Genomic DNA, 26,926 nt, shown 5'->3' with positions numbered 1-26,926 from the left:
ATGAGCTCCTATTTCGTCAACTCACTGTTCTCCAAATACAAAACTGGGGAGTCCCTGCGCCCCAACTATTATGACTGCGGGTTCGCCCAGGACCTGGGCGGAAGACCCACCGTGGTGTATGGACCCAGTACCGGAGGCAGCTTCCAGCATCCGACGCAAATTCAGGAATTCTATCACGGGGCGTCCTCGCTCTCCACGTCCCCGTACCAGCAGAACCCGTGCGCGGTGGCTTGTCACGGGGATCCGAGCAACTTCTACGGTTACGACCCGCTGCAGAGACAGACGCTCTTCGGGGCCCAGGACTCGGACCTGGTGCAGTATGCCGACTGCAAGCTCGCCGCCGCCAACGGCCTCGGGGAGGAAGCCGAGGGCTCGGAGCAGAGCCCTTCTCCCACGCAGCTCTTTCCCTGGATGCGACCGCAAGGTGAGGCTGCGGAAGGAGCGAGGAGCGAGGCTGGGAGGGAGACAAGAAGGACCGGCCGGCGGACGGCAGAGGGCGGGGAAAAACAGCCGGTCGAGGGGTGCCGAGCCGGGGAGAGGGAGCTTTTGTGAGTCCGTGCGTGTGTTTTTACTAAAGGGGAGAGCTAAGAAACATTTCCTGAACCCATAAACCCCCCCCCCCAACCTTTCTACTGCTTTTCTTCTTCCATCTATTTTTGTAAACTGTTTTATGGGGCATATAGACAGGGTGATGGGAGTGGGGCTGGGGTTAGTGGTGGTGGAGGACGCTCAACTTTTGCACTTGTAAATTGCTTTATAGTTTAATTACCCTGAAAAAACTTTTCTTCTCAGGGTAGAGGATCTGGGGGCTTTTCAAGGTGGGTCGATTCCGCCCCCCCCCTTTTTTTATTCTCTCTTCACCTCCTTCTTTCCAAAGTTTGTGGCGCATTTATATGATTAGGAACGCTGTAGCCCTGCCCGAAGAGGGCTCTGGGCAGTGTGTGTGTGGGGAGTGTCCCCCTTTTTTCTCCCACTTCTTTTGATTCGGTTGTATCTGACCCCCCTGCCCTCACCCCATATGCATCTCCCACTCCCCTCTGCTGACCGTTGCCTCCACCCCCATCCCCCCTGCCCATCTATCCCCACCCCTCGTCGAGTGTAAGATCCTCTGTCTTTATTGTACTCTTCTCCTAGCCTGTTTCACGTATCTTTCAACCTTCTCTTCCTCTCTCCCCCCTCCCACCCTCCATTCCTACCTCCCCTCCCCTCTCTCTCCGCTCTTTCCCCACTCCCAGCAGCCGCCGGACGCAGGCGAGGCAGACAAACCTACAGTCGCTACCAGACACTGGAGCTGGAGAAGGAGTTTCTGTTTAATCCCTATCTGACTCGCAAGCGGCGGATCGAGGTGTCGCACGCCCTGGGACTGACAGAGAGACAAGTCAAAATCTGGTTCCAGAACCGGAGAATGAAGTGGAAAAAGGAGAACAACAAAGATAAGTTTCCCAGCAGCAAGTGCGAGCAGGAAGAGTTGGAAAAACAGAAAATGGAACGGGCCCAGGAGGCGGAGGAAGAGGGGGAAGGACAGAAAGCAGACAAAAAATAGGCTTTGCCGACAGACTGCGAGGGACGGTGGATGGATTGGTCGTGCGACACCCCTTTCCTTCCTTTCTTTCCCTTCCCTAGCGGCGCCAGGGAGCCAGCAAGCCCACCCTGCCCCCCCACTCCCTGCGTCTAGTCACCCCGCTCTGGCTGTAACCAGGCTATATGCATCACCTTTCCTGATCGACCTTTGATTCAACCGAACTATATGCAAAGAGCAAGTTATTCTAAGCAGGTTAGCAGTGAGGCAGCTTTCTCCGCCTATGCCGGTTGTTTCTAGTGATAGTGTATCGTACTAGCTTCTGTATACCATAACTGTGAGTTCTCTTTGAGTTTCTTCCTTTTCTCTGAACGGGGCCAAAAAAAAATTACTAGAAAAAATAACACAAAGGCCTCCCCCCGCTTTCGATGCTAGAGTCCCTTCTGTAAAAATTGGCATTGTGCAATTATGATTTTTTCTTTTCGTGGTTCTTTGTATTGACTGAGGTATCTATTTCTGATAAGTCATCCCAACAACATGAAACTGCCTATTTATGCTGTAGTTATCTCTGTCTCTCTTTCTCTCCCCATCTCTCCCCGTCTTCATTGCCTCGATCCTTTCTTCTCCCCCTCCTCTTTCCCCCATCCTCGCCTCCCTCTCGCTCGCTTTCTTTTTTTCTCCCTTTGGTTGACAATTTCGTCTTAAGTGTTTCTCAAAAGAGGTTACTTTAGTTAGCATGCGCACAGTGGAACAATTGTTAAAGTGTTCTTAGGTTTACTGTGAAGAGAATGTATCCTGTATCCGTGAATTGCTTTATGGGGGGGAGGGGGGACTAATTATATATTTTGTTGTGCCTCTATACTTTGTTCTGTTGTCTGCGCCTGAAAAGGGCGGAAGAGTTACAATAAAGTTTACAAGCGAGAACCCGTGACAAGACGGGGGCTGCTCTGTATCATTCGCTCCAGGATGCCTCAGAGAGCTAGGGGGACCCAGGCAGGGGGCTTGGCCAGCGGCGCCCAGTCCCAGGAGCAGAGGAGGCGGGGAAGTGGGGGAGGGTGAGAGGGGGACTGGAGGCAGGTGGTGGGAGCCCTGGGGCCTGAGGGGGATTTGGGGTGAGGGATCCGTTCTGTGTGATTGGAGAGCTGTGAGACTCTTGGGAAAGGGGGGTGCGGGTGAGCCAAGGGAATTCCTCTCCCTGTTTCCTCCTAGGCCCCCCGGGTTTGCCCTCCTGCCCCCTGAGAAGGAGGCTACTAGGCTGGACTGTGGGACATTGAGGATTGTGCCTGTGGTGTCCCCCCCCCCTTGTCTAAGTATTTGTCCTCTGTGTCTATGTGTCTGTATAGCCAGAGGGCCAGAGAGAGGCTCCAGATACACAGAGATATTTCTATTTTCTGAGGGTCTAGGAAGACCGTTGTGGGGGGAAAGGGGCAAACGAGGGAGATTTCTTCCCCTTCCCCTCCTTCTCAGAGAACAGGTACCTTCCCAAGGTTTGGAGATCTGTCCCCTGCTCTCAGGGCAGCAGCTGGCTGGCCTTTTCCCTTCAGCTCTAATGTTCCTGAGAAAGGAACCTTCCTGCCTGCCTTGTGGAACAAGGGGATCAGTATGCTCAGGACCTTCCCCCCTCACTTCTATCCACCACTTTTCTTCTTCTTCTTCTTCTTCTTCTTCTTCTTCTTCTTCTTCTTCTTTTTCTCTCTCTGTCTCTGTCTGTCTCTCTGTCTCTCTCTCTCAGCTACACGAAGACCAAGAACTGATGCTCTAACGCAGCCCAACGCCTGTGGCCCGGAATACATAAATATAGCGTTGAATGGCATTTGAAAAAAAAAAAGAGTGAAGTATTGGTTATCAATGGACTCATTTGTCTGGAGGGGAGATGGAAGAGGGGGGAGGGGGGCGCTCCAGGGATGGCCTTCCCCTTGGCCCCCTCTTCCTCCTGTCTCATGCTCCGGAGGGAGGAGAATCGGGATCAACTCCCCCAAAGACATAGAGAGATTCGCTGGGATCAATAAAGATCTAAGTTGCTTTTCGCGTCCATTCGTCTCTGCCTTCTTTCTGTTCCCAGCCGGCGGCCGGGGCTGGAGGGATAGCGCCCGGTGCCCGACGTTCATGTGTGTGCATGAGTGTACATGAATGTGTGTGTGTGTGTGTGTGTGTGGTGGGGGGTGTCTGGGTCTCACCCCAGCCCAGCCTGGGCTCACACTCCCTTTTCGGGGGGCTCTCGAGTGCCCCCACCTTGTCCCCGGATCCCGGACTGCGGCCCCCGCGCGCCCCCTCCCGGGGCCCCCTCGGCAGGGCCCGGGTGCAGAGGGCTTGGGCCCTCCATTCATTATTGATCATATTTTATAAACCCAACGCCACCACAATTTTTTCCACATTACCGGGAGCCGTGGGGAGGCTGGCCGGCCATTGGAGGAAGAACCGTCACGTGGGCGGGAGTCACGTGGCCCACCGAGGAAAAAGGGGGTCCTTTTTGGTGTAAATCTGGACTCTAATTCCGTAATATATCAAGGAATCTCGTAAAACCCGACACTAAAACGTCCCTGCCTACAAATCATCCGGCCAAATTATGAGTTCATTGTATTATGCGAATGCTTTATTTTCTAAATATCCAGCCGCAAGTTCTGTTTTCCCTCCCGGAGTCTTCCCCGAACAAACTTCTTGCGCTTTCGCACCCAACGCCCAGCGCCCGGGCTATGGAGCGGGCTCGGGCGCCTCCTTCGCTGCCTCCATGCCGGGCTTGTACCCCAACGGGGGGGGGATGGCGGGGCAGAGCGCGGCCGGCGTCTACACGGCCGGCTACGGGCTGGAGGCGGGTTCCTTCAACATGCACTGCGCGCCCTTTGAGCAAAACCTCTCCGTGATGTGTCCCGGCGACTCTGCCAAGGCAGGCGGCGGCAAGGACCAGAGGGAGTCCGACTTGGCCGCTGAAAGTAATTTCCGGATCTACCCGTGGATGCGGAGCACAGGTAATCCTCCAATTCGAGGAATCAGAATGAAAGAAGGAAAAAAAAAATAACCACCCAATCCCCACCCTTCCCTAGACCCCCACCCGCCTTCTTTTCCTCTCCCTTTCTCCCCCTCCCCCAACGAGAGGTTGTCTTCTTACACCTCCCTAACCCCCTCACCGCCCTCCCTGTCCTGTTGTCTCCTGGAGACTGGGCTGCTTTTGTGTGGCTGCAGAATAGGTCTTTCCTGAGGGTCCCTCAAACCTCGACCTTGGCCTGAACCTCCAATTCGAATATATCTCCCGTACCATATAGGGCCTCTTGCCTTTCCGAAAGGACCGCTCTCCTCTCTCCATGGCTCCAGAGCCCCTTAGCTCACCGCCCCCCCCCCCCCATCCTTGCCTTTTAGCTTTAAATATTAATCAGCTGCGCCAGGACTGGCTCGGGGGAGGCAGTTTGTCTGGGTGAGAAAGGCTGGGGTTTGTAGGAAGAATAGCCATTAGGTTTCCCCCTCCCCTCGGCAGTCTCAATCTCCCACCCACCCCATTTCCCTGTTGGTGATTTCATCTCTCTGGGTGTGTCGCTTACCCCCTGTCTTGAAAGGGTCGGGGGAGGGAAGGGGAAAGGAGAATGGCAGCTAAGAGAAGCCCCCCTCCCCATCTTCCCACCCAACCCTTCTCAGCCATTATTCTAATTTGGGTGGGCGTCAGGGTAATTAGAGTTGGGTTCCCTAAACCGTGATGGAGGAGGTTAAGGGAGGCCCAGGATGAGGAGGAATAGGAAAATGGGGCTCAGGTCCACTTAGGGATCAAGCAGTTTGAGGAGAGGGAAAATGAGAAACATGAGGAGGAGCCACCCTCCACGAATTCGGGAAAGAAGGTGCATTAGAAGCCTCTCAGAGTCAGCCATCATCCTTGATGTCTCAGGTGTATTTCTGCCCTGTCTCATTCGTTCCCGCCTGGGAGGTACTGTCAATTACATCCAAGAAATAAGTGGCCAACAAGTTTGTTACTTTGGTTAAAGAAAAGTAACCTACTAGCATGCGGAACCTAAAGCCAATGAACAAAACTGGGCCCCAGGAGAATGTCCAACAACAGACCAAGTGGGGAGGCTGGCCCCAGGGGGCTGAGGCGAACTCATTCATTCCAGGAAAGCACAATTCTTGGAAGGTCTTGCTCAGCCTCCTCCTGGCCCCAAACTACTCAGAAGAGGTCAGTATTGGAACCTTCATTGGCTTTCTTTATTCAGGAGGAGAATTTGGGCCCTTGGCTCTTTTTTTTTGAGGGGTTACCAGGGGCCTGGCCTAAGAGTGTGATGGAGGTAATGTTGGGAAGCATAGAGATTGGGCCCTGGGCACTTTGAGAGCATTGCTCCCTGCTTCGTCAAACCTGCAATTCCTAGATAATTATTGATGGTCAAATTTCCCATTACCTGCTCTATAATTCATCCATGTTTACAGTTGATTTATCAAAGCCCAAATTTTTCTGCTCGTAAACATTTCAGCTGGCTTTTATCTGACTTTAAATTAGGGCCCCTTGGCCCCTCCACCACCCTTTACATCCTTTGCAAACTGCCTGGCCCAGAGACCTCCCTTAACCCAAGCCCAACCACACCTCCTTCAAAGGGGGCCAGAGTCTTTAGGGTGCCTAGATATGTGTAGGGGGGGGGGGGGGAGGAACTAGTTCTGGACTGGTAAGATCTCCCCTATCTTGTCCATTCACCTTCCAAGAAGAATGCTTAATAACTGTTCTAGGCTGCTCTCCCTCTCACTCCCCTTTCCCCAGGCTCAGCTCACAACAGTGATTTCTTTGGAGTGCTCCACTGGGAGAGTTGGCATGTGGGGAGGGTGAGAGGCCTGGCAAGACCTTTCCCTGAAATAGCTACTGGAAAATAATCATAATAAACCCAATGCAAACCAACTCCAGGCCTCCATCTGTCGTTCTTTCCTATTGAACTTAGCTTTCATTTCTCTTCCCAACAAACTACAGGGCTGAGGAGTAAGCCTGGGAAACTTTGGACTCCTTTTGTCTACTCTTCTCCTCAAGGAGAAAGAAAGAAATATTGTGGACCTGTAGGCTCCTTCCCTGGACACTCCAATTCTGGGGATCCTTTCTCTGGCCTTTTAGCTTTCTCCAGACTGCAGGAAAAGTAGAAATCTCTGAGTTCTAGAGAGAGAGAAGAATGATCTGGGAAAGAACCCCTATTATCAAGTGGTGGGGGACTCCCCATAAAAGAGGGGTGTGTGTGCAAAATGAATCAATTTCCCTGGGATAAATTAGATTTTCCCAGGCTCTCTCTGGGAGAAAGATTCACTGATTATCTGAATAAAATGGGAGTCTTCATTGCCTCATTCGTGGTCTGTAGAAACGTGTATGTGCCTTTGGTAATACAGGGAAGTTTGGGGGAATTAACTTGAGTTTTCAGAAAGTGGGTTTGAGTACAGGAGGGTAAAAAGGTCTTAAATCTGGCCCATTATGAAATATGAGTGGGAGGTTTGTGGTAGGGTGGCACCTGAGCAGTTTCAGTAGCTGATTCCATTTCTTTGCCTCAATTTACTTCTCAGGGACAGACCGAAAAAGAGGCCGTCAGACATACACCCGCTACCAGACCTTGGAGCTGGAGAAAGAGTTCCATTACAATCGTTACCTAACCCGGAGGAGACGCATCGAAATCGCACACGCCCTGTGCCTGACCGAGAGACAGATCAAAATCTGGTTCCAGAACCGACGGATGAAATGGAAAAAGGAGAACAAGACCACCTGTCCCAGCTCCAACAACCCAGATAAACCAGAGGCTGAGGAAGATGAGGAGGAGTGAGAGACAGAGAGAGAAAACGAGGAGAGAGAGAGAGAGAGAGAGAAAGAGAGAGAGAGTACATTCCCTAAAATGAACCAGGAAAAATAAATTAAGAAAAAAATAAAGACTATTTAAAAGGGAGAGTGTGAGAGAGAGCGTGTGAAAGAGAGAGGTCAACCTTTATGGTTTCTTAACACTGAAAAAAAAATACTACCTATATTAAAGTCCATTCGGGGTTTGTTTTGTACATTAGGAGAATAATATCTACCTACCTGTTATGTAGCTTTTCAGAATATACCGTTTCTTTTCTATTGTGGGTCTATTGTAAGGTCTTTGTAAAATTTCCTGTTTGTATTCACCCTTTAACGGTATCTTTGTGGACTCTGGGTCTGGCGTAATATGTGGTTCTCTTCCCCCACCCCCACCTCCTATTCCCAGTCTTGTCCTTCCCGGAACCCGTTTGTTCCTTTCAGAGTAGAGGGCTCTGGAAAAGCTGTTTAGAGAAAGACTTTGTGTATATAATACTTAGGAAACGGGAAGAAAAGCAGTTCTCTTACCTGCGACTTTTATCCCACTTCTTCTGCCCCCTCACCCCCCTCCGTGCTTGTTCGTGGCAGTGCCGTAATTGTCTGTAAATTTTACATGTTTGAAAGGTATTAAAATATAATAAAAATAAAACAAAACGAAATGAAATTAAAACAAACGAGGGGCCATTCTGCTGCGTCTCTTTATAAATATTCGTAGGCTGCAAAATGTCTGGGCAGCTCGGCCCTCTCAGCCTCGACATCTCCTGGAGAGGGCTTCTTTTGGTGTGCGTATTTTTTAAAATACCTTTTCTCTTTGGATCTGAGGCCTGGGAAGCAGGTATTTCTTTTCCCAAGGGCCTTCCTCCCACATTTTCCCTTGTCCTTTCCCTAAATCTCTAAGCCTTTCCGCCTCACCTCTACGATTTAAGAGCTTTTATCTCAGTTACCATTTACTTTTTTCTGTCTTTAAACGAAGTCTGAGGATAATAACAACAATAACAATACACGAAGGAGAAAGAACAAACGAAATTCTAGGCCTCAGAAAGCAAACATTAAAGGGGAGAAGGGAGAGACTGAAAAGTGCAGCAGTAAGAAAATAAAATACATGTTTCTTTTTTCTCCCGAGTCACCCCGAGAGGACGATGCAGGAAAGAAGGCTTGGTTGGTTTTGGGTGGAGATGAGTTTATTGCAGACCGAAAGTCCTTATTTTATTATCGTCAAATCCTGTTCCACATCAAAGTAGGGAAAGCCAATGAAGGCAATTAGACGGGGAAATCAAGTGCCTCAAACCAGCTTCCTTTTATTAACCGCCTTCCTGAGCAAGCTCTGTTTTGGCCTTAATTTCTTTTATTTGATTTCATTATGTTTCCATTGCGGTGTGTGCGTGTGTGTGTGTGTGTGTGTGTGTGTGTGTGTGTGTGTGAATGGATGGAAGCAAGAAAAAAAGAAAAGAAGGAATGAGAGGAAAGAAAAAGGAAGCGAGTCCTAAGAGGGCATAAGTAGACTTGGGGTTTGAAGAGCAGGTCATTTGGAGCCTGGATTCCTCAGACCAGAGAGGCAACCGCAATGCGTCAGTCGGGCAGGGCCTTCAGGCTCCTAGTGGCTCCCCATTTCCTCAGCTCCGTTTCTAATGGTCCCGAGCGTGGTCGAACTCCCTTAAATCTATCTGAAGAAAGAGAACAGAAATAAGGTCTTTGTTTTCCTCCTAGTTTAAAGCCCGAAAAAAATCCCTGAGTGTTGGGGAGGCAGAGGAATTAAGGTGTGGGAGTGGGAGTGTATTTACATATATATATGTATGTATGTATGTATATACACACATATATTTCTAATAAGAAATATAATGATTCTCAAGCAGAGGTCTCCAGCCATGCCCAAAGTATGTTGGGCATTCATTCGAATTGTAGGGTGTATTATTAAATAGTCTAGATTAGTTTTATATTAACTTAAAAAAAGCACCAAAAGGAGAAAAAGGGAAAGCAGGGAAGAATGGAGGAAAGAATATTTGAGTGGACTTTTTTTTAACCATCCTTTTAAATTTTGCTTTTTCTTTTAAAGGAGCCTAAATTCTCCATTTCACCCCCAAAGTCTCCAAAATCCCACTTGGCAGTCTGGATTTCTTCCTAAAATCTTGTCTTTCCACTTCAACCTTGATGTCTTTCCTGGTCTATGCCCCACCTCCTAAAGGGGAATTTCAGGGGTTCACGTGAGACAGTTTGGGGGTGTCAGGCCTAAGCCGCTACTACCATCGCTATCCCGATTTATATTATTCCTTCTCCCTCAGGGGAGAATTTGGGCTACGATCGAAAGAACAGGAGCTTTTGGGGCACCCACTCTGGTGGCTGTCTCCAGCCTGTTGGCTAGCATTCCAACCCAGATTTTGGGGTGGGATAAAGGGAAATAGGGGGTTTAGAATACTCTGCAGCAGCCCTTTGAAGCTTTCACTATTCTCTAGAATTGTAACAGCAAACAATATACATATATTTGTGTATATATGCATGTGTATACATATATATACATATATATAAGTACGCATGAGAAAGGATTGTGGGTGTGTTGTAGTGTTTTTTTTTTTAATTTAGTAGTGGGGGTGGATCCTTAGGAACGTAAATAGGCAGAAGAGACTTCCTTTCACATCTCGCCCCCCTGGTGTTCTGCTCTAAACCCCTTCCCCCAAGTCCTTGCCCCTTCTTTTATTGGGGGTGACCCAAAAAAAGAAGAAGAGAAAAGAAGATGGCGACGGAGAAAAGGACTGCTGTTGGAGCAGCCATGAAGAAATGCAATAAATTCCTTGTTGTTTTATGAAAATTTACAACTTTGTGATAGAAGTTTATGAGTGGTTGAATCCAGCGATTGGCCAGCGCCGGTCATGTGGACGGGCAATCGCGAACATGAACTTTTATCATTTCCCTGGTGGTTATAATGCAGTATTCTTTTGGACACCACACCTTGGGTCGGAGCAGTGTTGTCCTTTAGGGCTCTCGTCTCTTTATATATATATATATATATATATATATATATACATACATACATACATATATATATATATTTTACTTCGAATATCAGCTCAATAGGCTGAAGGAGAGGGAGAGGGAGGGAGAGAGAGAGAGAGAGAGAGAGAGAGAGAGAGAGAGAGAGAGAGAGAAAGGGGGGAGAGAGGGAGAGAAGGGGGGTGATTATTACACAAAAGAGAGAGAACCAAAAATAATTTTAATTTCTCAGCTAATTTGCTTGCTGATTTGGGATTTTTAGTAGCCATGGAGGGGAAATGGAGAATCTGCCCGGACCGCAGCCTGATACCATTTTTCAAAGCGAGAACTTACTCCATTTTCTATGCAAATGACAGAAACGCAAGGAGCTCTCTCCCAAGTCACAGAGAGGGAAGCGACGGCTCTCAGGTTGGGACAATATTATCTAGAAGCTGAACGATAAACGGAACGCTTCTCCCCCCTCCCCACACCCTTTTATCCCAGGGAAAAAAAAATTATGCGGTCGTCAAAGGTAAGGGAACTCTCTACGTTTTGCTTTTCTACCTTTCGTTTCTAATGATTTTTTTTTTTCTTGAACTTATGGATGTGCCCAACCCCAAACCCTCACTTCCACTCCTCCTTATGAAGGTGGATCTGAACCCCCAGGCTCAGGGTAAATAGAGAACACAATTTCCGGGGAATTCTTTTGCAGAGAGTGGCGGGGGGCGGTAGTCGGTTCTAGAATGGAAAGCGGATGTCAAAGGAAGGAGGAAAAATAAAGAGACAGTGAAAGGAAGAAGAGGAAAGTTTTTTTTGTTGCTGGTTTTTTTTTTTTTAATCGTGGAGAAAATGAATATGGGGAGAGAATACCAAGAGGGTTAGATGGGAGAAGATTTACCCTGTCTCTCTGCGGTTTAAGGATATAACCAGTTCTTACCTCACTAGCCTCTGAGGGTTCAAGTCCCTCTTCACACCCTCTTCAATTGTACCAGTTGAGTTTTTTCCCCTGAAGCTGGGTTTTCAAGGCGTCGAAGTGGAGTTGGCATGGAAAACAGGCTGAATTGGGGAAGATCCCTGGAGGCCCCGATTCCGAAAAGAGTGGCAAGAACTGGGACCTTGTCTAAGGGCGAGGAACTGGCTGAGGAGAGAGCGGGGATGGATAAACAGTTCACATTAATAGCTTCATTATTTCTTTTCTGGGAAGATTCTGACCTTAAAAGTGGTGGGGGAAGGGCAGGAAGAGGGTACCTGAACTCAAAGGAAAAAGAACAGAATATTCCAAAGGTTTTGCCTATCCCCAGTTATTCTGTGATCTGTTTACGTTATTGCATATGTGATGTTCCTCTCGTTTATTATGTGGTACTTTGCGTTGATATTTGTTGTGGTGTGTGGGGAAAATATTGATTTTTGAGTCTTCTATGCCAGTAGTTCTAAAAATTCATGGGCTTGAACGTTACTGTTTTTTTTTTTTAAGTGAAATTGTTTCTATAGCTAATGTGTCTAGAGATATAAATGCCTGATTTGCCAAAGGGGAATCTGTTAATCTCTGGGGCAGGAACAGGGTGGATTCTGACTTTTCCGTCTGTCTCTCAGTTCAGGCAGGAAAACTGTTTATGTGGCTTTTGATTTTGATTGTCCAAAACACGTCTTTCTCCTCACTACGGAATAGGAAGAAATCAGGGTTAGCGACAGGGGTTCTGAAAATAGTTGTGGGGTCGAAGGAGGCTTGAGCTGAGGCTTGAGGCATTAAAAAAATGGCATCTGGGGGTTCCTTGTACAGAAGCTAAAGAGAACCGAGCCATGTGACGTGTGAGTATGGAAGCCAGGATGGATTGGGAGTTAGTGTGGTCTGTGGGTGTGTGGTATGCACTCCCTCCCCCCCCCACTTCATTTTTCAAGACCAGATACGGACCTCTCTACCTTGTGTTTCTCATCCAACTTGGGATGAAGGAAATGGAAAGGTATCTGTGCCCCAGTCGTTCTTCAGGGCACCCCCCAAAGAGCGAGCTGTGGTAGCCACTTGTGGCAGCAGAGATGTTAAAGAGTAGGGCTGGCCAACCTGGGGTGAGCCTCTGTGCTGCTCTAGTGGCCTAGGTCGACTGAATGTCTATGAATAAGACGGGTAAGTAGCTGGTGTAGGAATGTTCGGTGTATAAACATGGCATTTGTTGTATATTTTAAAGAAGAGTTTAAAAAAACCCATCGAAACGGAAGGTCCTTTTCTCTGGAAGCCCTGGTGGGTTATAAATCGCCCTTTTAACAGTTCGCTTTGGTCCAAATTATGCAGTTTGCTGCCATCTACTGTCCAGAGACAGACAGCTTCCCGCTATTGAAGATACTTGCCTTTACTGAATACTATTGAAACTACTCATGGAAGCTGAGGATGTTGAGATTTCCACTCCTTCCCTTTTCTGTTTATTTTCTTCATAGGACCAACTCCTCTCCCTCTCTCTCTCTCCCTCTCTCTCTCTCTCCCTCTCCCTTTTTCATTTATTCACGACTCAATCTATTTCCTAAGGCAAAGGGATCCATTTGTCCTTTACCTTAATACAGGCCAAATCGTGAATGCATATAAAACTCATTCCCTTGAAACGGATTTATATAAAGAAATAACATTGGACTGAGGAGGATTAGAAGGAGGGAGGGAGAGAGGGAGGGAAAGAGATAGATAGAGAGAGAGAGAGAGAGAGAGAGATTAGAAATTAAAGACATAGGAGCTGGAACGTTACTGGATGGAGGTTGGAAGGGTATTGCTGCAGGTTGAGAGGAGAGAGGTGATCAGAGGTTGACTGATATTCAGCTGCAAAAGGTTTATTTGACTTTCGTGCTGGCCAAGTGGGCCAAAACCAGGAGGAAGGGAACATGGAGCTCTTCTGGAGGTTGCCGGCCCAGAGCAGTTACAGTTGGTTGTCAAAAGACAGACTGGGTTTGTTTTTTTCCTTGGTTGGCCAGAGCATTTTACTGGTTCTTTCGTAGTGGGGGGAGAATAACACATAGTTTCCTGGCAACTGTTGGTGCCTAAAACAGTGCGATGCTCCCTACCCCCCCCCCCATGCCCCTCTAGAAGTTGAAATGAATGCAAATCATGCTTAAGAAAAATACACTCAATGTATTCATGTGTGTACGGTTGTTTGTATGGGGGGGGGGAATTAATAATAAATAACTTGCTCATTTTTTCCTCCTGCAGAACCTCCTTCCCCTTAACCATGAAGTATTTTGCCAAAGGTATTATTGGAGTTGGGGGAAGCAATGATTATGTGGGCACTTTTGGATTTTTGCCCCTTCTCTTGAGTTACTGATTAGCTCAGGCCTTTCACAATTGCAAAGAGCAAGCTTTGCCTGCTTCCTTTCAAGGTGCAATCCGCCCCCTTAGTAACTTGGCCAGGGCCTTAGCTCTGGGGGATGAGGGGTGAGTGGTAGCTGTGACAAATTCCTTACCCCCAAAAACTTCAAAATAGGGCTCAGGGGTTAGAGAGTATTAGCAATACCTCAGAATGGAGTAATTCAGGGTCTCAGCTACCTGGGCTAGGAGGAGCAGAAACAAGAAAGAGGAACAGGGAGAAATTGTAGGGATTTTCCCCGTAGGGACTGTTGGAAGGGGCACCCCCGTTGTTCTGGGGCTGTCCAGGGCTCTATAACTAGAGCCTCTGTCCTTTCAAGAGCCTTGTTCATGTGAGTAGACTTTATGGCCTCAATAAGTCCCCTGATTTAAGGCCACCGCTGTGTTGTCACTTGAGGGGGCTGAGGGAGTAAAAGGCACTTAAAAGGCTCTATTCCTTTTCTACTGGAAGGGAAAACTCAGGTTCTACTTTCAGGACTAGCCTGGGATGAAGGTGAGGGTGAGAGTGAGGAAGAGGATGAGGGTGGGGGCTGGGAAATGAAAAAGGCTTCATATCTGTGACTCTGGTGTTTGGAGCAATCTGGAAGAGGAGAGGAGAAATAGAGAAAGGTGTGAGCTTCATATAAGCAGCCCTAAAGGAAAATAAGAGACTTCTAGTACCAATTTCCATAATGCAAATTAGGTCTTTGTATGGCATTTAGGATTTAGGGCAATCTTATAGAAAACTCTTATCTGATCTTTTCCCAAGTTATTCTGCCTTTGCTTTCCATAAATTCACCGATTTTGCTGTAATGCAGAGTGGCCCCTGGCTTTAAGAATAGTTCGTGGGGGAGCCGAATTTCTGGGTGGGATTGAGTGACTAGAAGCCTAATTAAAGTTCCTTAACCCAAGGAAGGTTGGGCATCCTGGAGAAATCTAGTGACTCAAGGGAAGGTGACTGACAAGTCTTTCCAATTTCTATGTACTCCCACTTTCCTCCTTTTCTTAAACCAGATAGGTAGGAGACTTATACCAGTTAAGGAAGCATAATTTAGGAGAAACTAACAGGAGACACAAATGCTTGTGTATACACATGGCCATAGTATACTATATTCAAAATTAACCCTACACATTCCCAGATAGTTAAACTAGATAGACAGTAGTATTATAAGATTAAGATATACTAGATTAGAGGTTTTTAATCTTGTTCTGTGGATCCCTTTGACAGTCTGGGGAAGCCTATGAACCTCTTCTCATAATAATAGTTTTAAATAACTGTAGGAAATGCGAAATTTCAATTAGAGATTAATAATAAAGATGTAATTTTTTCCCATCAAAGTTCACAGATCCCCTGGCTGTCCCTTAAAAAGTCAATGGATCCCAGATTGACACCCCCACCCCAGGTGCATGTATGCAAATCTGTGTGGTTACTTCAGACTTTGGCACACACACACACTGTTTGGCACATACACATTTGTAGACTGAACTACAGACCCGTAGAGATACTCCCAACAGGCACAAATCTATGTACGTGTCTATTTACTTATGCACCCGAATCTACAGACAGATCGACACAGCTACAAACAGATCCACTAAGATTTGGCTCCAGACCCTATTGCGGTTCAGACCAAGCACTCTCGGCCTGGTCTTTATCCCAAACAAACGGATCAGACGAATAAACGCCCATAAATACTTCTCGGCTTAGATAAGAGCAATGAGCCGCAATTTTCTTTCATGGCCGGCTCCAGGCGCCCCTGGACCCCGGCAGTTGCGGCTGACAGCCCGACAGGCAACTGTCGAGAGTCGTGGGGAACTTAGAGATTATTGTTGTTGATGATGTTAGAATTTTCCCAGCTCTTCCTCCCTCTTCCTACAGTCCTTACAGCTCTCAGAAAACAAGCCACTACCAGCCCCAAGCTGCGAAGACCAAATCTCAATGACTTCGAATGATAATAAATTAAGAGAGAAAGGGGTGAGGGCTAGAGGGCTGCTGTCGGTGGAACTGTCCTCAATCCCAGGTGGTCTTTGCAGGGGTAGGGGGGAGGGGAGCACACAGCATCTTCCCTTGACTCTCTCCAGAAACTCAAATAGTTCTCATCACCACCAAGTAGACAAAATCAGTTTGGGTTAACTACTTATTCATTCAATTATCAGGAATCCAACTGCCCAATAGCGATGGGGAGTCAGATCGATAACTGTCTTTTGGGCTTTCCTCCCACCTCCACTTTTGCCAGATCTTTTTCTTTTGGTTTTGTTCCTTAAATCTTCTAAGTCTGATAAAAACGACGAACTGGAGCTGGGGACCACAGAACTAGAGAACTTGGGGGGTAAAGTCGGGTCTAGAAGCCTTGAAGTTCTCTGTGTTCTTTGGTATCTCCGCTGCCGCTTTTCTTCTGACCAACTTTTCCACTTACTCCACACCTTCCCTCTATCCCTCACACACAAAGTCAGCCCTGTTCCTCTTGGTTTTCTCCTGCCTTGTCTTCCTGCCACCCCCATTCCTTGCCTAAATGGTTGCTTTTACTTGGGCGAGGGTCCGGTTCCCACACAAAGCGAGACCGTGACGTGAGGCGAGCTAGAGGCTAGGCAGTTAAGCAAAGATAAGCTGAGTTCACCCTCTACTGTCTAGGCTGCTTTTCCCCGATTGTCTAGGGGTGGCCCATACTCCCGAAAAGCTGTTGTCTGTGACAAGAGTGACTCCCCCCGTGTAAATAGAATGTTTTAAAATTTATTAACTTTGCAATACTCAGCTTCTCTGGAGAGAAGGGGAGGAGGTAGGGATTTGAGACAAGAGACAGTGTCCAAAGCTTGAGCAGCATTATTTTGGGGTTGCATACCCTAAAGGGCAGAGAATTTGAGGCAGAAAGATAGACCTAGAAGGGATTTGAAATTGCTGGGGATAGATAATTGGAGCGGGTGGGGAGGGGAAATCCCAATGTATTTTTTCGCTCATTCCACGTAAGACTGGTCCAAATTACAGACCCTACCTCCCCCTTCACCAAACAAACAATCAAAACGCCAGAGGATAGATTCTCTAAAACCTATGCTAGTTCCTCCGAGAAACTAGAGGAGGAGGAGGAGATTTGGTTGCGGCAATTCCATGTCCCCTAGGAGCACGGAAGAATTTGAAGGGACAAAATCAAGTGGCGGGAAATTGTCAGCACTTTACTGACCTTTAAAAAAAAATCCTAATGCCTTGAGCTTTCTCAAAGCACTTTTTTTTTTGTAAGAATTTATGGGCCAGATATTTAACTTTCTTGGGAAGTGGGAAGGAACGAAGAAGGACAGAATCTGGAACAGAGAGATAAAATTCAGGCGACGGTCCCCTTTTTGCCTTCTCACCTTCGACTACGGAAAGGGGAAAAGGGAACACCCCTACTTCCAGTCCCCCCACCTTTGCTAAGATCTGCTAAGAGGAACAGTGAGAAACACCTCTTTGCGACTGCAACCTTCCTCTAGGGAAGAGGACGACTGTGACCCAGAGGGCATAGTGAAAACTTGAAAGGGTACGGTCCAGGATGGGGTACCCTTCGGTATTCTCCATTCCCCTCCCCAACACGCGCACCTTCTTCACCGTTTCGTCTCTCCCCCGTCCCCCACTTCCAGCAGCTGGGCTCCAACTGGCTGTTTCCACTCCTCCTGCCCCCCAACGCACAAAGAATTGGGGAAAGGCAGGAATTCGAGACTGGGGCTGGGCTGAGAGCTGGCGATCAGATAAACAGGAAAGACGATTTTTGAAACCAGGGCCGCGGTCCCCCCCCACCCCTTCCTGAGAGCGAAGCTAATTAGACAGCTGAGAACTCCGCTCCCCTCCTACCTCCATTTAAAAAAAGAAGGGGAAAAAAAGAGAATAAAACCTTTTCTCTTCAGTCCATCTCAACGGGGTACTCGAACCTTTCCTCCTCACATATTCCCCTTGGGGGAACGGGGGTCAGGAGGACTGCAGGGATTAACTTTTCTTACAGCAATTAACTTTTCCCCATGTCGTATGGTGGAAAGGAAGGGGAGGAACAGGAGCAGGAATATATTTATTTCATCATTCTGAGATAGGGGGGAGTAGTCTCTTTTCTAAGTCCCCCCCCATACCTCCTCCCCACCCCCACCTCTTAGCGGTAACAGACGCCTCTTTCGCAGCTCCTACGTAGATGGGGAAGGGTGCGTTCTGTTTCTGTTGTTGAGTGAGAGGAAAAGGGGGAGAGAGAGAGAGAGAGAGAGAGAGAGAGAGAGAGAGAGAGAGAGAGAGAGAGAGAGAGAGAGAGAGAGAGAGAGAGAGAAGGAGCAGGAGGAAGAAGAAGAAGAAGAAGAAGAAGAAGAAGAAGAAGAAGAAGAAGAAGAAGAAGAAGAAGAAGAAGAAGAAGAAGAAGAAGAAGAAGAAGAAGAAGAAGAAGAAGAAGAAGAAAAAAGAGGTTGATAGGTTTGTGCGCCGGGGTCCCTCGTGCGAGCCCTGCTCCTCATGGGTGCTATTTGGCAATTCCTGCTTCTGCTATTGGTCAGTGTTTGATCATATGGTTGTATTTCCTTCTGTCCCTCACTGGCACCTCGCCATCCCCCTTCAGCTAAAACCCAATCTCGGATATACTACTAATAGCTAAGGCGCTAGGACTATAAAACACAACAAATCATAAAAGCCCGCTCAGCAGCACCGGCCGCGCCTCCCCTCCCAATGAGTTCCTATTTTGTGAACTCCACCTTCCCAGTTACTCTGTCCAACGGACAGGAGTCGTTCCTGGGTCAGCTCCCGCTGTACTCCTCGGGCTATGCGGATCCTTTAAGACACTACCCCGCGGCGTATGGAACCGGGGCGGTCCAGGACAAGGGCTTTGCCTCTTCTTCCTACTACCCACCAACGAGCGGGGGCTACGGCCGGGCTGCCGCTTGTGACTATGGGCCAGCCAGCTTCTACAGGGAGAAAGAGTCCTCCTGCGCCCTCTCCAGCGGCGAAGAGCCTACCCCCTTCCACCCCGAGCCGAGGAAGTCCGACTGCGCCCAAGACAAAAATGTTTTCGGAGAGAGTGAGGAGCAGAAGTGTTCCACGCCTGTCTATCCCTGGATGCAGCGGATGAATTCATGCAACAGTGAGTGAGGCTTTTCAATACTTTTCTCCCTCCCCCTGACCCTTTAGCCTGTCTGGGCCTGTCTGGTCCTGTCCCTCCTCACATGAACAGGAAACAACCCGGAGCTCTCATCAAGCATTCACTACCCCCTCCCTCATAGGCCCGGGGACTCCCCCCAGAAAGGTGTGTTTTGAGGGGGGAGGGGTTCCAGGTAGGCAGAGAGTGAAGATGGGTCTCTCTCTTCTCGCAGTTGGAGTTCTAAACTTTATAGTCCTTCCCTTCCTAGACAGTCAGAGAGAGGCACTGGGGTGGGGGTGGGGAAGTCGGAAAGAAGAGAAAGGAAGATTACCACTGAGGAGGAATGGGGAAAAGGTCCCTGCTACCTGCCTTTCTCACCTCCCCCCTTCTCACGACCCCCTACTCTTACTCCCATGTAGCCGGCCCCATTAGAAATGGAATGAGTCGTGTCTTGGTCGGGAGCGGGAGGGAAGCAAGCAGTAAAAACTGAGAAAGGGAAGCTTGAGGCTAGGGATCTGTGCTCCATGGAGTGTAGAGGTAATCCTAGAGAGGAAAGGTAGAGAAGGTGTATCATAGAGATCCTGTCTCCTCATTATCAAGGGGATAAGGAGAGACCAAGAGAGACGTCTCTATCAGATCAGATTATTTGTTGTCTTTAAGTCCCAAATTGATGTCCATTAGCAGGACAGGAAAGTGTTGGACCGTTAATGCAGAGTATCACGGATCGATTCACGTCATTGTGGATTAAATGGTCAAATCTATCACCAGTTGGGAGGGGGAGAGGCTAGCCATCTGGAAGTGAAGTGGAAGAGGTTGGAGGCGCGGATGAAGTACAAACACCTGGCTAGCACATATCTAATTCTCCCCACCCCTCCCCAGCAGCCTTGTAGCCTCAGGTAGGATCCCCCCACAGCCACCAAAGCAACAAACTCCTCAAAGCGAAGTGAGGAAGAAGGAACGGAGAGCAAACCAGTGAGGCCAGGAGGTTAAAGGGTAGGTGGAGAAGAAGATGACCTGAAGAGGGAGGGGGAACTGTGTCAAGGCCAGAAGGGAAGGCAACCCTACTCCTCTGAAGTCAGGGCCCCCAGAGAGGAGTGGGAGGGAGGGGACAGAGAGAGGGTGACCGTGTCCTAATGTCTTCTTTCCACGTAACAGGTTCTTCTTTTGGGCCCAGCGGGCGGCGAGGCCGTCAGACATACACCCGCTACCAGACCCTGGAGCTGGAGAAGGAGTTCCATTACAATCGTTACCTAACCCGGAGGAGACGCATCGAGATCGCGCACGCCCTGTGCCTGACCGAGAGACAGATCAAAATCTGGTTCCAGAACAGACGGATGAAATGGAAAAAGGAGAACAAGATGCTCAACTCTTCCCAGCTCAGCCCTGAGGCAGAGGAAGAAAAGCCCACAGAGTGATCTCCAGGAAGGACCGGGATGAAGGGAGGGAGGGAGGGAAGGAAAGTGAAGAGGAATGGCAGGGGAGGTGGCTGAGGTGGGGAAAACGAAAATAAGCATCAATATTATCATATGCCTTCGTGGGAGGGAGCAGGAAGAGGGTGGGTGAGAAATTCTTAAGCACCTCAGAGAGAGGCCGGACTAATTCCATTCCCTGTGGAGCTCCCACCCTGCAGATTTCTCCCGTCAGCTGCTAGCCACTAGAGCCCCAGATAGGTTCCCACTCCACGGTTTCTTCTCTGTCTCTTACATCTCTAACCCTCCCACGCAAGCTACCTGGGGTCCCCAGTTTGTGTACTGCGGCTGAGAACCGAAAGGAATCCTCTCATGTTGTGTTTCCCGGAAGCAAAGCAAATCGCTGTTTTCCTTGTCTTGTCTTCATTTTGTACAGTGTCCCATGCACGGTTGAATTAGAGATTTGGTTTCCCTTTTGAGAGGGGAGGTCTCGGGGGGGGGCCTTCCCCTGTCCCCCAGACCTGTCGCCTCTTCCCCTCCCCCCTTAATCCACTGGAAGGAGCACAGACTACCTAAGAGGAAGAAGAAGAGCAGCCGCAGAAGAAAAAAAAGTTCTATTTTATTAATTTTTTTATGTGTTGTGTTCGTAGTTTTGTCTTAGCTCTCCGAAGTGAAATACTGCGGTAATAATAATATTATTATTAATATTAATGATAATAATAAAAATGTGAAAACTCGGCCGGTCGTTGACCCCCCCCCTTCCCACTTCTTTCTTTCCGGGGAAAAATAAGCCCCCATACAGTCTGAAGACAGTCCCAGTGGGCCGCCGGCTGGTTGCAAGTAAACCCCGATGTAACGCCCAGATTCTCCAGCGGGGTCACTCGTTTGGCTCGGATGAGGCCGATACGCTGGGCAAGACAGAATTCGGAAATTACAATTGAGACAGATATATTCAGTCCTAATGCTTGAAGCCTCCCTCCCCAATCCTCTTTTCTTGGTTACATTTCACATTAGCTCCAAGATCACCGCCGACTCTGGGATGGCATTCACAGCCTGAAGTCCGACTTTCTCTTTTCTTTTCTACTCCCCTATTTTATTTCCAACCCGACAATTGTGTTAAGGAATCCCACCCCTACCCCACCCCCATACATTATAAATCCGCGGAGCAAGGGGGAGTGATTCCCCCAAGGCTTCGAGGAAGGCTCGCCAATGCTGGGGCTACATCTTTCCAACATCTGTTCTCTTCTTTCGCTTTCTCAAACCTCGGGGCCTCTGTCTAAGACTGTCCAACCTCATCCCCCACCCGCCCGCCCTTCTCGACTTCTCGCCCCTTGTTTTTTAGTAACGAACCCAGGGCCAGGCTGAGGACCCTGAAATCTGGGCGGAGAGGATCAGGGTCCCAGGAATCAAAACAGCTATAGAGAAAGAAGCTTCGTGAGTTGAGTTCCTTTTCCCTTCCACTCTCCTGCTTCTTCCCTAGTCTGAAGAGGCACAGAGGAAACACAGAAAGGCTGGTTTCTTGCCTGCCTAGCCTTGAGGTTTGGGGTAGAGGATTTGGTTTCCGCTTTTCTCCTCAGTTCCCGGTCAGAGCAGTCAATTCATCTGCGACTTGCAAACAGGAAGCGCGAGTGAACTGGAGGAGCTTCATTATGGTTTTTCTACCCGTTTCTTAGAGCAGAGGGTGATCAAGGAAGGTGATAGGGAAGGGGAGAAGGGAAATTGTCCTCTGCTCCCTCAAAAAACACCAAGTCTGGTCTGTCACTTTTCTCCTGCCAAAGAAAACGGGAATGATGCCCATCCTTCCTTCCACCCTTCCTTCCTCCCTCCTTTCCTCCCTCTTCCTCTTCCTTCCTTCCTTCCTTCCTTCTTTCCTTCTTTCTTTCTTTCTTTCTTTCTTTCTTTCTTTCTTTCTTTCTTTCTTTCTTTCTTTCTTTCTTTCACAATCTAGGCATAAGCTGTTCCAGCTTTGGGGCATTTTGTGATCGCTGGGGCTCTTTTCAGAGTCCCTAATTATTATAATTGTGTCACTTTCAATATGGCACGTAATTACGATATGCAAGCAAGCTCTGAAAATTCCAAAACTGTCTGGAAATCTAACAAAGCATCACAGGAGTCGACAAGCTCAATTCTGCCAAAATCCCCTGGAGTGTGGGCAGATAGGAAAGAAAAGGTAGTCCTGGAGTCCTTTTTAGTCCCAAAAAAGGATTTGGAGCCTTGGAACCTCTTTTCTCTTCCAATTTACTTTCTAGAGGTTCCACCAGCGTCCATATTCTGAAATGTTCATTCTTCCATCCAAATTAACTGTCAGTTACTTATCTCATTATTCTCCTACTATCTCCTTCACAATCAACTTGACTTGCTTCTGTATTTCCCCTTTTCCCTTCCCCTGGACAGGACTAGAGTTTTGGGTAAGAATAGAGGACAGGAATCAAGTCCCAGATTTTCCTGGAAAGTAAAAGGGCTTGCTTGCTTGCTCTTTTGGAAGTCCCTTCTATAGTCTCCAAATCTTTTTCCATGTCTACCCTAACATTTAAGAGATTTCGAACCAAGACCAAGCCTGGGTTCTCCCAATCTTGGAACCTTACGGAAAATCGGTTGAAATAGTTATTTCATACACACTCTCCCTTCCCCCACTGGAAAAAGCACCAGAGTTAGGGGACTAAGAGAAAAGAATGTTAGTATTCTGAGCTTCGTATACACATTTAAAAGGAGAGATAACAGAAGATGGAGTAATGTCCCTCCTGTAGGAAGGGTCGACTCAACACCATTCTCAAATAATTGTACTTTGCCCGTCTTTTCTCTTTTCCTCAGTCTCTTTTCCACTTTCCTCAAGGGAGGGAGGCAGCCGCCATCGCGGCCTCCGCCTGCACTTCCAACTGTCGCCGGGAGGTGGCGAGCTATGCTAAGAGGCTGCTTCGAACCTTCTCCCTGTTTCTCCCCTTCGGTTTTTTTTTTTTTTTTTTTTGGAAGGCTTGCATTGAATCGGCCCTAACGATTCTCAGATCGTCATTATTTGTAACCATAGAGCATGAATTACCTCTTGAGGTCATCAGCGAGAATTTACGACTGGTCAACAAAAGCACGTGATTCCCCAACGCCCCCCCATCCCCCCTTCTTACCCCCCCCATATTTGGCCGCATACATAGCAAAACGAAGTACAGTGCATTGCTATAATTCATTAATACATCATAAATCGTGAAGCACAGGGTTATAACGACCACGATCCACAAATCAAGCCCTCCAAAATAACCCAAATGAGCTCTTACTTTGTAAACTCGTTCTCGGGGCGCTATCCAAATGGCCCGGACTATCAGTTGCTAAATTATGGCAGTAGCAGCTCTTTGAACGGTTCTTACAGGGATTCTGCTACCATGCATACCAGCTCTTACGGCTACAATTACAATGGGATGGATCTCAGCATCAACCGCTCCTCAGCCTCCTCCAGCCACTTTGGGGCGGTGGGGGAGACCTCGCGTGCCTTCCCCTCGCCCAGCCAGGAGTCCCGGTTCAGGCAGGCTTCAAGCTGCTCCCTGTCCTCTCCTGAGTCCCTGCCCTGCTCCAACAGCGACAACCACGGAGGCAAGCCCTCTGCCTCGTCCCCCTCTGACCAGGCGACCTCTGCCAGTTCCAACACCAATTTTACAGAAATAGACGAGACCAGCGCGTCCTCGGAGCCCGAAGAAGCAAGTCAGTTAAATAACAGCAGCTTAAGCCGAGCCCAGACAGAACCCATCGCGACCTCCACAGCGACAACGGAGGGACAGACTCCACAAATATTCCCCTGGATGAGGAAGCTGCACATTAGCCACGGTATATTTTTGATTTTTTTGTTTTTTCCTGGGGGGGGGGGGGGAAGAAAATCCTGTCTGTTTTCTTCTTTTACATTTGAGGAAAGATGAGATGATGATGATTTTTAAAAATATGTATGTAAATAATATATTTTAAGAGAGTGAGGTCTTCGAAGGCGTCCCTGTAGCTTGGGGGAGAGAATTAGACGAAGTTCTCATGGGGGTGGATATATTTTTAAAATTATTTTTATGATTGGGTTTCTCTTTTCTCCTGGCTATATTTTCTGGGTGTTGAGGGGTGGGGGTGATGCTGCCTATGAAATCATCATGTGCCACCCCCCCCCAATATTAGGTGAATCGTGTGGGGTGAGAAAGGCAAGGTGGGGGGAGATAAAATGGCACTATCCGGGCAAAAGTCCGGCTTTCTCCTCTTCTCCACGGGAGAGCGGAGGACGAAAATCCAAGCAAAAGGCGAGGCAGGGAGAGGGGAATGAGGCAGTAGACAAAGCGAGCTTAATTCGCCTGCAGAGATGGATACTGGAAGGTGGGGGGGGGGGCGCTGAAAAACCAGCCAGGATTTCGGCATCTGAGGGGGGGAGAGGAGTTTCAACTCATTGGTGAGCTGGGTGCAGGGCATGTTAGGGTCCCCCCCAAGATCTCTCCTCCCCTTAACCGGAATAACCTTGCAGTCTCTCTGCCCTGTTGTCTGTCTGCTCCAGATATGACCGGCCCGGATGGAAAAAGGGCACGGACCGCTTACACTCGCTACCAGACCCTGGAGTTGGAGAAAGAGTTTCACTTCAATAGGTATCTCACCCGCCGGCGGAGGATAGAGATCGCCCACGCTCTCTGCCTCTCGGAGAGGCAGATTAAGATCTGGTTTCAGAACCGCCGGATGAAATGGAAGAAAGATAACAAACTGAAGAGCATGAGTTTGGCTACGGCCGGCAGCGCCTTCCAGCCTTAAATTCTGGAGGAGCCCAAACCCACAGTCAATCCCCCTACCCCCCAGTCCCTCCACACACAGTCAGTCTCCAGGCGCCGGCCTCTTCCTTTCTGTCGCTCTCTGTGGACTTAGAACCGACTCCTAATGCCGTAGAAGCGAACGCTCCACAGCATTGCTGTGGCTTGAGATTTTCCGTTCGGTCTTAGGTCCTCCTGTTCCTTCCCTACCTTCCCACAACCTCTTTGGACTGGTTATTATTGTTATTATAATTAATAATTATTATTATTTCCCACTCCAAGCCCTCCTCTACCCCATCAGTGTTTCTGAATGTTCGTGTCCGTGATTGCTTCTCCCCCCAAAAAAGGAAAGAAACTCGCATGTTTAATGTGAATTCCCCTCCCCTTTCTGTGTTCTAACTTATTTATAAAAGGAGGATGGATGCATTTGCGTTTATAGCTTGGAATCTCTGTACTTGAACTGCAGTTGGGTGTAGGTGGGGGCCTGGGATGGGGAGAGAGACGTTCAGTGGGAACGAAAGGAAAATAATCTCAGATTAACTGCCAATATAGGGAAAAAAGATATAATATATATACATATATTTTTCTCCCCATCTCCCTTTCTCCTCTTCTCATACAGGTCTGGATCTCCCTTTTTGCCTAATCCTGGGTGGGACTGAGGCAGAGGGATAGGCCTGGGACTGGTCAGAAGGGGATATTAAGGTGCAAGTCTCAGTCTCAGCAAAAGAAGCCGGGACCTGAGACTTTGAGGAAGCCAAAAAGGGGGGGGGGGGGAGCGGGAAAGCCTGATCAAATGGGAAATCTAGGTGTGTATCAGGCCAATCTTCAAGGCCCCAGGGTGTGTAAATATTGGAATACTTAGGTTCGGATGCACCCTCTCCCCAGTCCTCCTGCCCCCAAGACCATTTGTAGTCAGCCGAGTGGATGCTGTGTTCTGTGTGAAATCTGTCTTTGCCGGACCGTCTCAGTGATACGCTTTTTGTATTTGTTTGTAGCTTTTCTTGAAGTCGAATAAACATCTCTCCTACTCCACCTCCCTCATCCTGGTCTTTTCTTGTCTGGGCCTCTCTCATCGGCTCCAGCAAAACAAAAACAAAAACCACCAAAACGGTCCCCAAATGCTTTCTCTTGGTTTGGTGTGAGAAGGGCCCTTTCCCTTCTGCTCCATCCCTGATCCCCAACACTGTCCCCCACTTATCGATGCTCAGTCCCACTCTCTTCCTTCTCTCTGTCTTATGCTGAAGGATAGATTTATTCCCTGCTTGACTACTGAAAGGCCCCACAAGGAACAAAAAACAACTGGAAAGAATGAAGGCCAGGCCAGTGCCCACTCTTGGCTCTTTCACTAACACTAGTATCCAAAAAGTCATCTTTGAATATCCTCAGGGAAGTCTACTTAGGCCCAAATCCTCTCGCTTGAGGCCCTAATCCTTTTTGGGGTTGGCTTGGGAAAAGGGGTAACAATTGTGGTAGAATATGAGCCACCAAATCCCATTACCATTTACCACCCGCCAAATGAAATTCGGTTCCATTTAAATGGTGTCCTCTTCGTTGTTCCCCATCTCTCCTACCCTCATCCTAACCCTCTTTGTCTCTGTCTCTGTCTCTGTCTCTCTCTTTTTCTGTGTGTGTGTCTCTCTTTCTCTGTGTCTCTGTGTCTCTCTCTGTGTCTCTCTCTGTCTCTCTCTCTCCCCTCCCCACCAGGGTACCTTAGCGAACCTTCGCTCCTGATGAGTAGGGGGTTCCCCTCTTATTCCTCCCATACCCCGCCTCAGCCTTGGCTGGCCCAGAGCCAGGGCGTCTCAAGCTTCCAAAAGCCAGCCTCCGCCCGCCGCAAGTAAAGTCGAGTTAGATCACTTACCCAGCTCAATCTCTCCCTTCTTAGCCAAACTTCTTACAGGACTTGGGGGGAGGGGGAGGGAGAGCTAGGGAGGCGACCGGTCGAGAGTCCAGGAGAGTCTGTCCGCCCCCCTTTTCCCTCCCCCCCTTTATTTTTTTTCCTTTATCGTTAGCAAACTATCCCAAAAGTCGCTATGACATTTAGATGTCAAATGGATAGGGGTTTTATCTCGAAGTTAGATCGTAAAAATCGCCGAGAAGTCAGACAGATACCCCTCACTGG

General features: G+C 48.4%; 4 protein-coding genes across 5 annotated transcripts; all 4 read left to right on the top strand.

Annotated features, from left to right (window-relative positions):
• Positions 1-1,567, top strand: HOXB8 (homeobox B8). Of its 2 annotated transcripts, none has more exons than XM_027873121.1 (2): positions 1-424; positions 1,239-1,567. In XM_027873121.1, exons 1-2 carry the CDS (start codon positions 1-3, stop codon positions 1,541-1,543), a joined length of 729 nt encoding a protein of 242 aa, XP_027728922.1. In that variant the 3' UTR covers positions 1,544-1,567. The 2 variants fall into 2 exon arrangements, with proteins under 2 accessions (XP_027728922.1, XP_027728921.1); XM_027873120.1 differs by having other exon boundaries at positions 1,236-1,567.
• Positions 1,568-4,005: 2,438 nt separating this feature from the next.
• HOXB7 (homeobox B7) lies at positions 4,006-7,296 on the top strand. Its single transcript, XM_027873095.1, has 2 exons — positions 4,006-4,485; positions 7,028-7,296. The coding sequence occupies exons 1-2, from the start codon at positions 4,086-4,088 to the stop codon at positions 7,279-7,281; spliced, it is 654 nt and encodes a 217-aa protein (XP_027728896.1). The 5' UTR covers positions 4,006-4,085; the 3' UTR covers positions 7,282-7,296.
• Positions 7,297-18,173: 10,877 nt separating this feature from the next.
• HOXB6 (homeobox B6) lies at positions 18,174-20,731 on the top strand. Its single transcript, XM_027873217.1, has 2 exons — positions 18,174-18,647; positions 19,800-20,731. The coding sequence occupies exons 1-2, from the start codon at positions 18,236-18,238 to the stop codon at positions 20,057-20,059; spliced, it is 672 nt and encodes a 223-aa protein (XP_027729018.1). The 5' UTR covers positions 18,174-18,235; the 3' UTR covers positions 20,060-20,731.
• A 2,527-nt stretch (positions 20,732-23,258) lies between these two features.
• Positions 23,259-25,836, top strand: HOXB5 (homeobox B5). Its single transcript, XM_027873216.1, has 2 exons — positions 23,259-23,863; positions 24,561-25,836. Exons 1-2 carry the CDS (start codon positions 23,308-23,310, stop codon positions 24,806-24,808), a joined length of 804 nt encoding a protein of 267 aa, XP_027729017.1. The 5' UTR covers positions 23,259-23,307; the 3' UTR covers positions 24,809-25,836.
• The last annotated feature ends 1,090 nt before the right edge of the window (positions 25,837-26,926 follow it).

Source organism: Vombatus ursinus, unplaced genomic scaffold (genome assembly GCF_900497805.2).
Source record: "Vombatus ursinus unplaced genomic scaffold, bare-nosed wombat genome assembly UNPS02014801.1, whole genome shotgun sequence".
NCBI classification, from domain to species: Eukaryota; Metazoa; Chordata; class Mammalia; order Diprotodontia; family Vombatidae; genus Vombatus; species Vombatus ursinus.
Note: the sequence above shows the minus strand (reverse complement) of the source record. Positions and strands in the feature narration are given on the sequence as shown.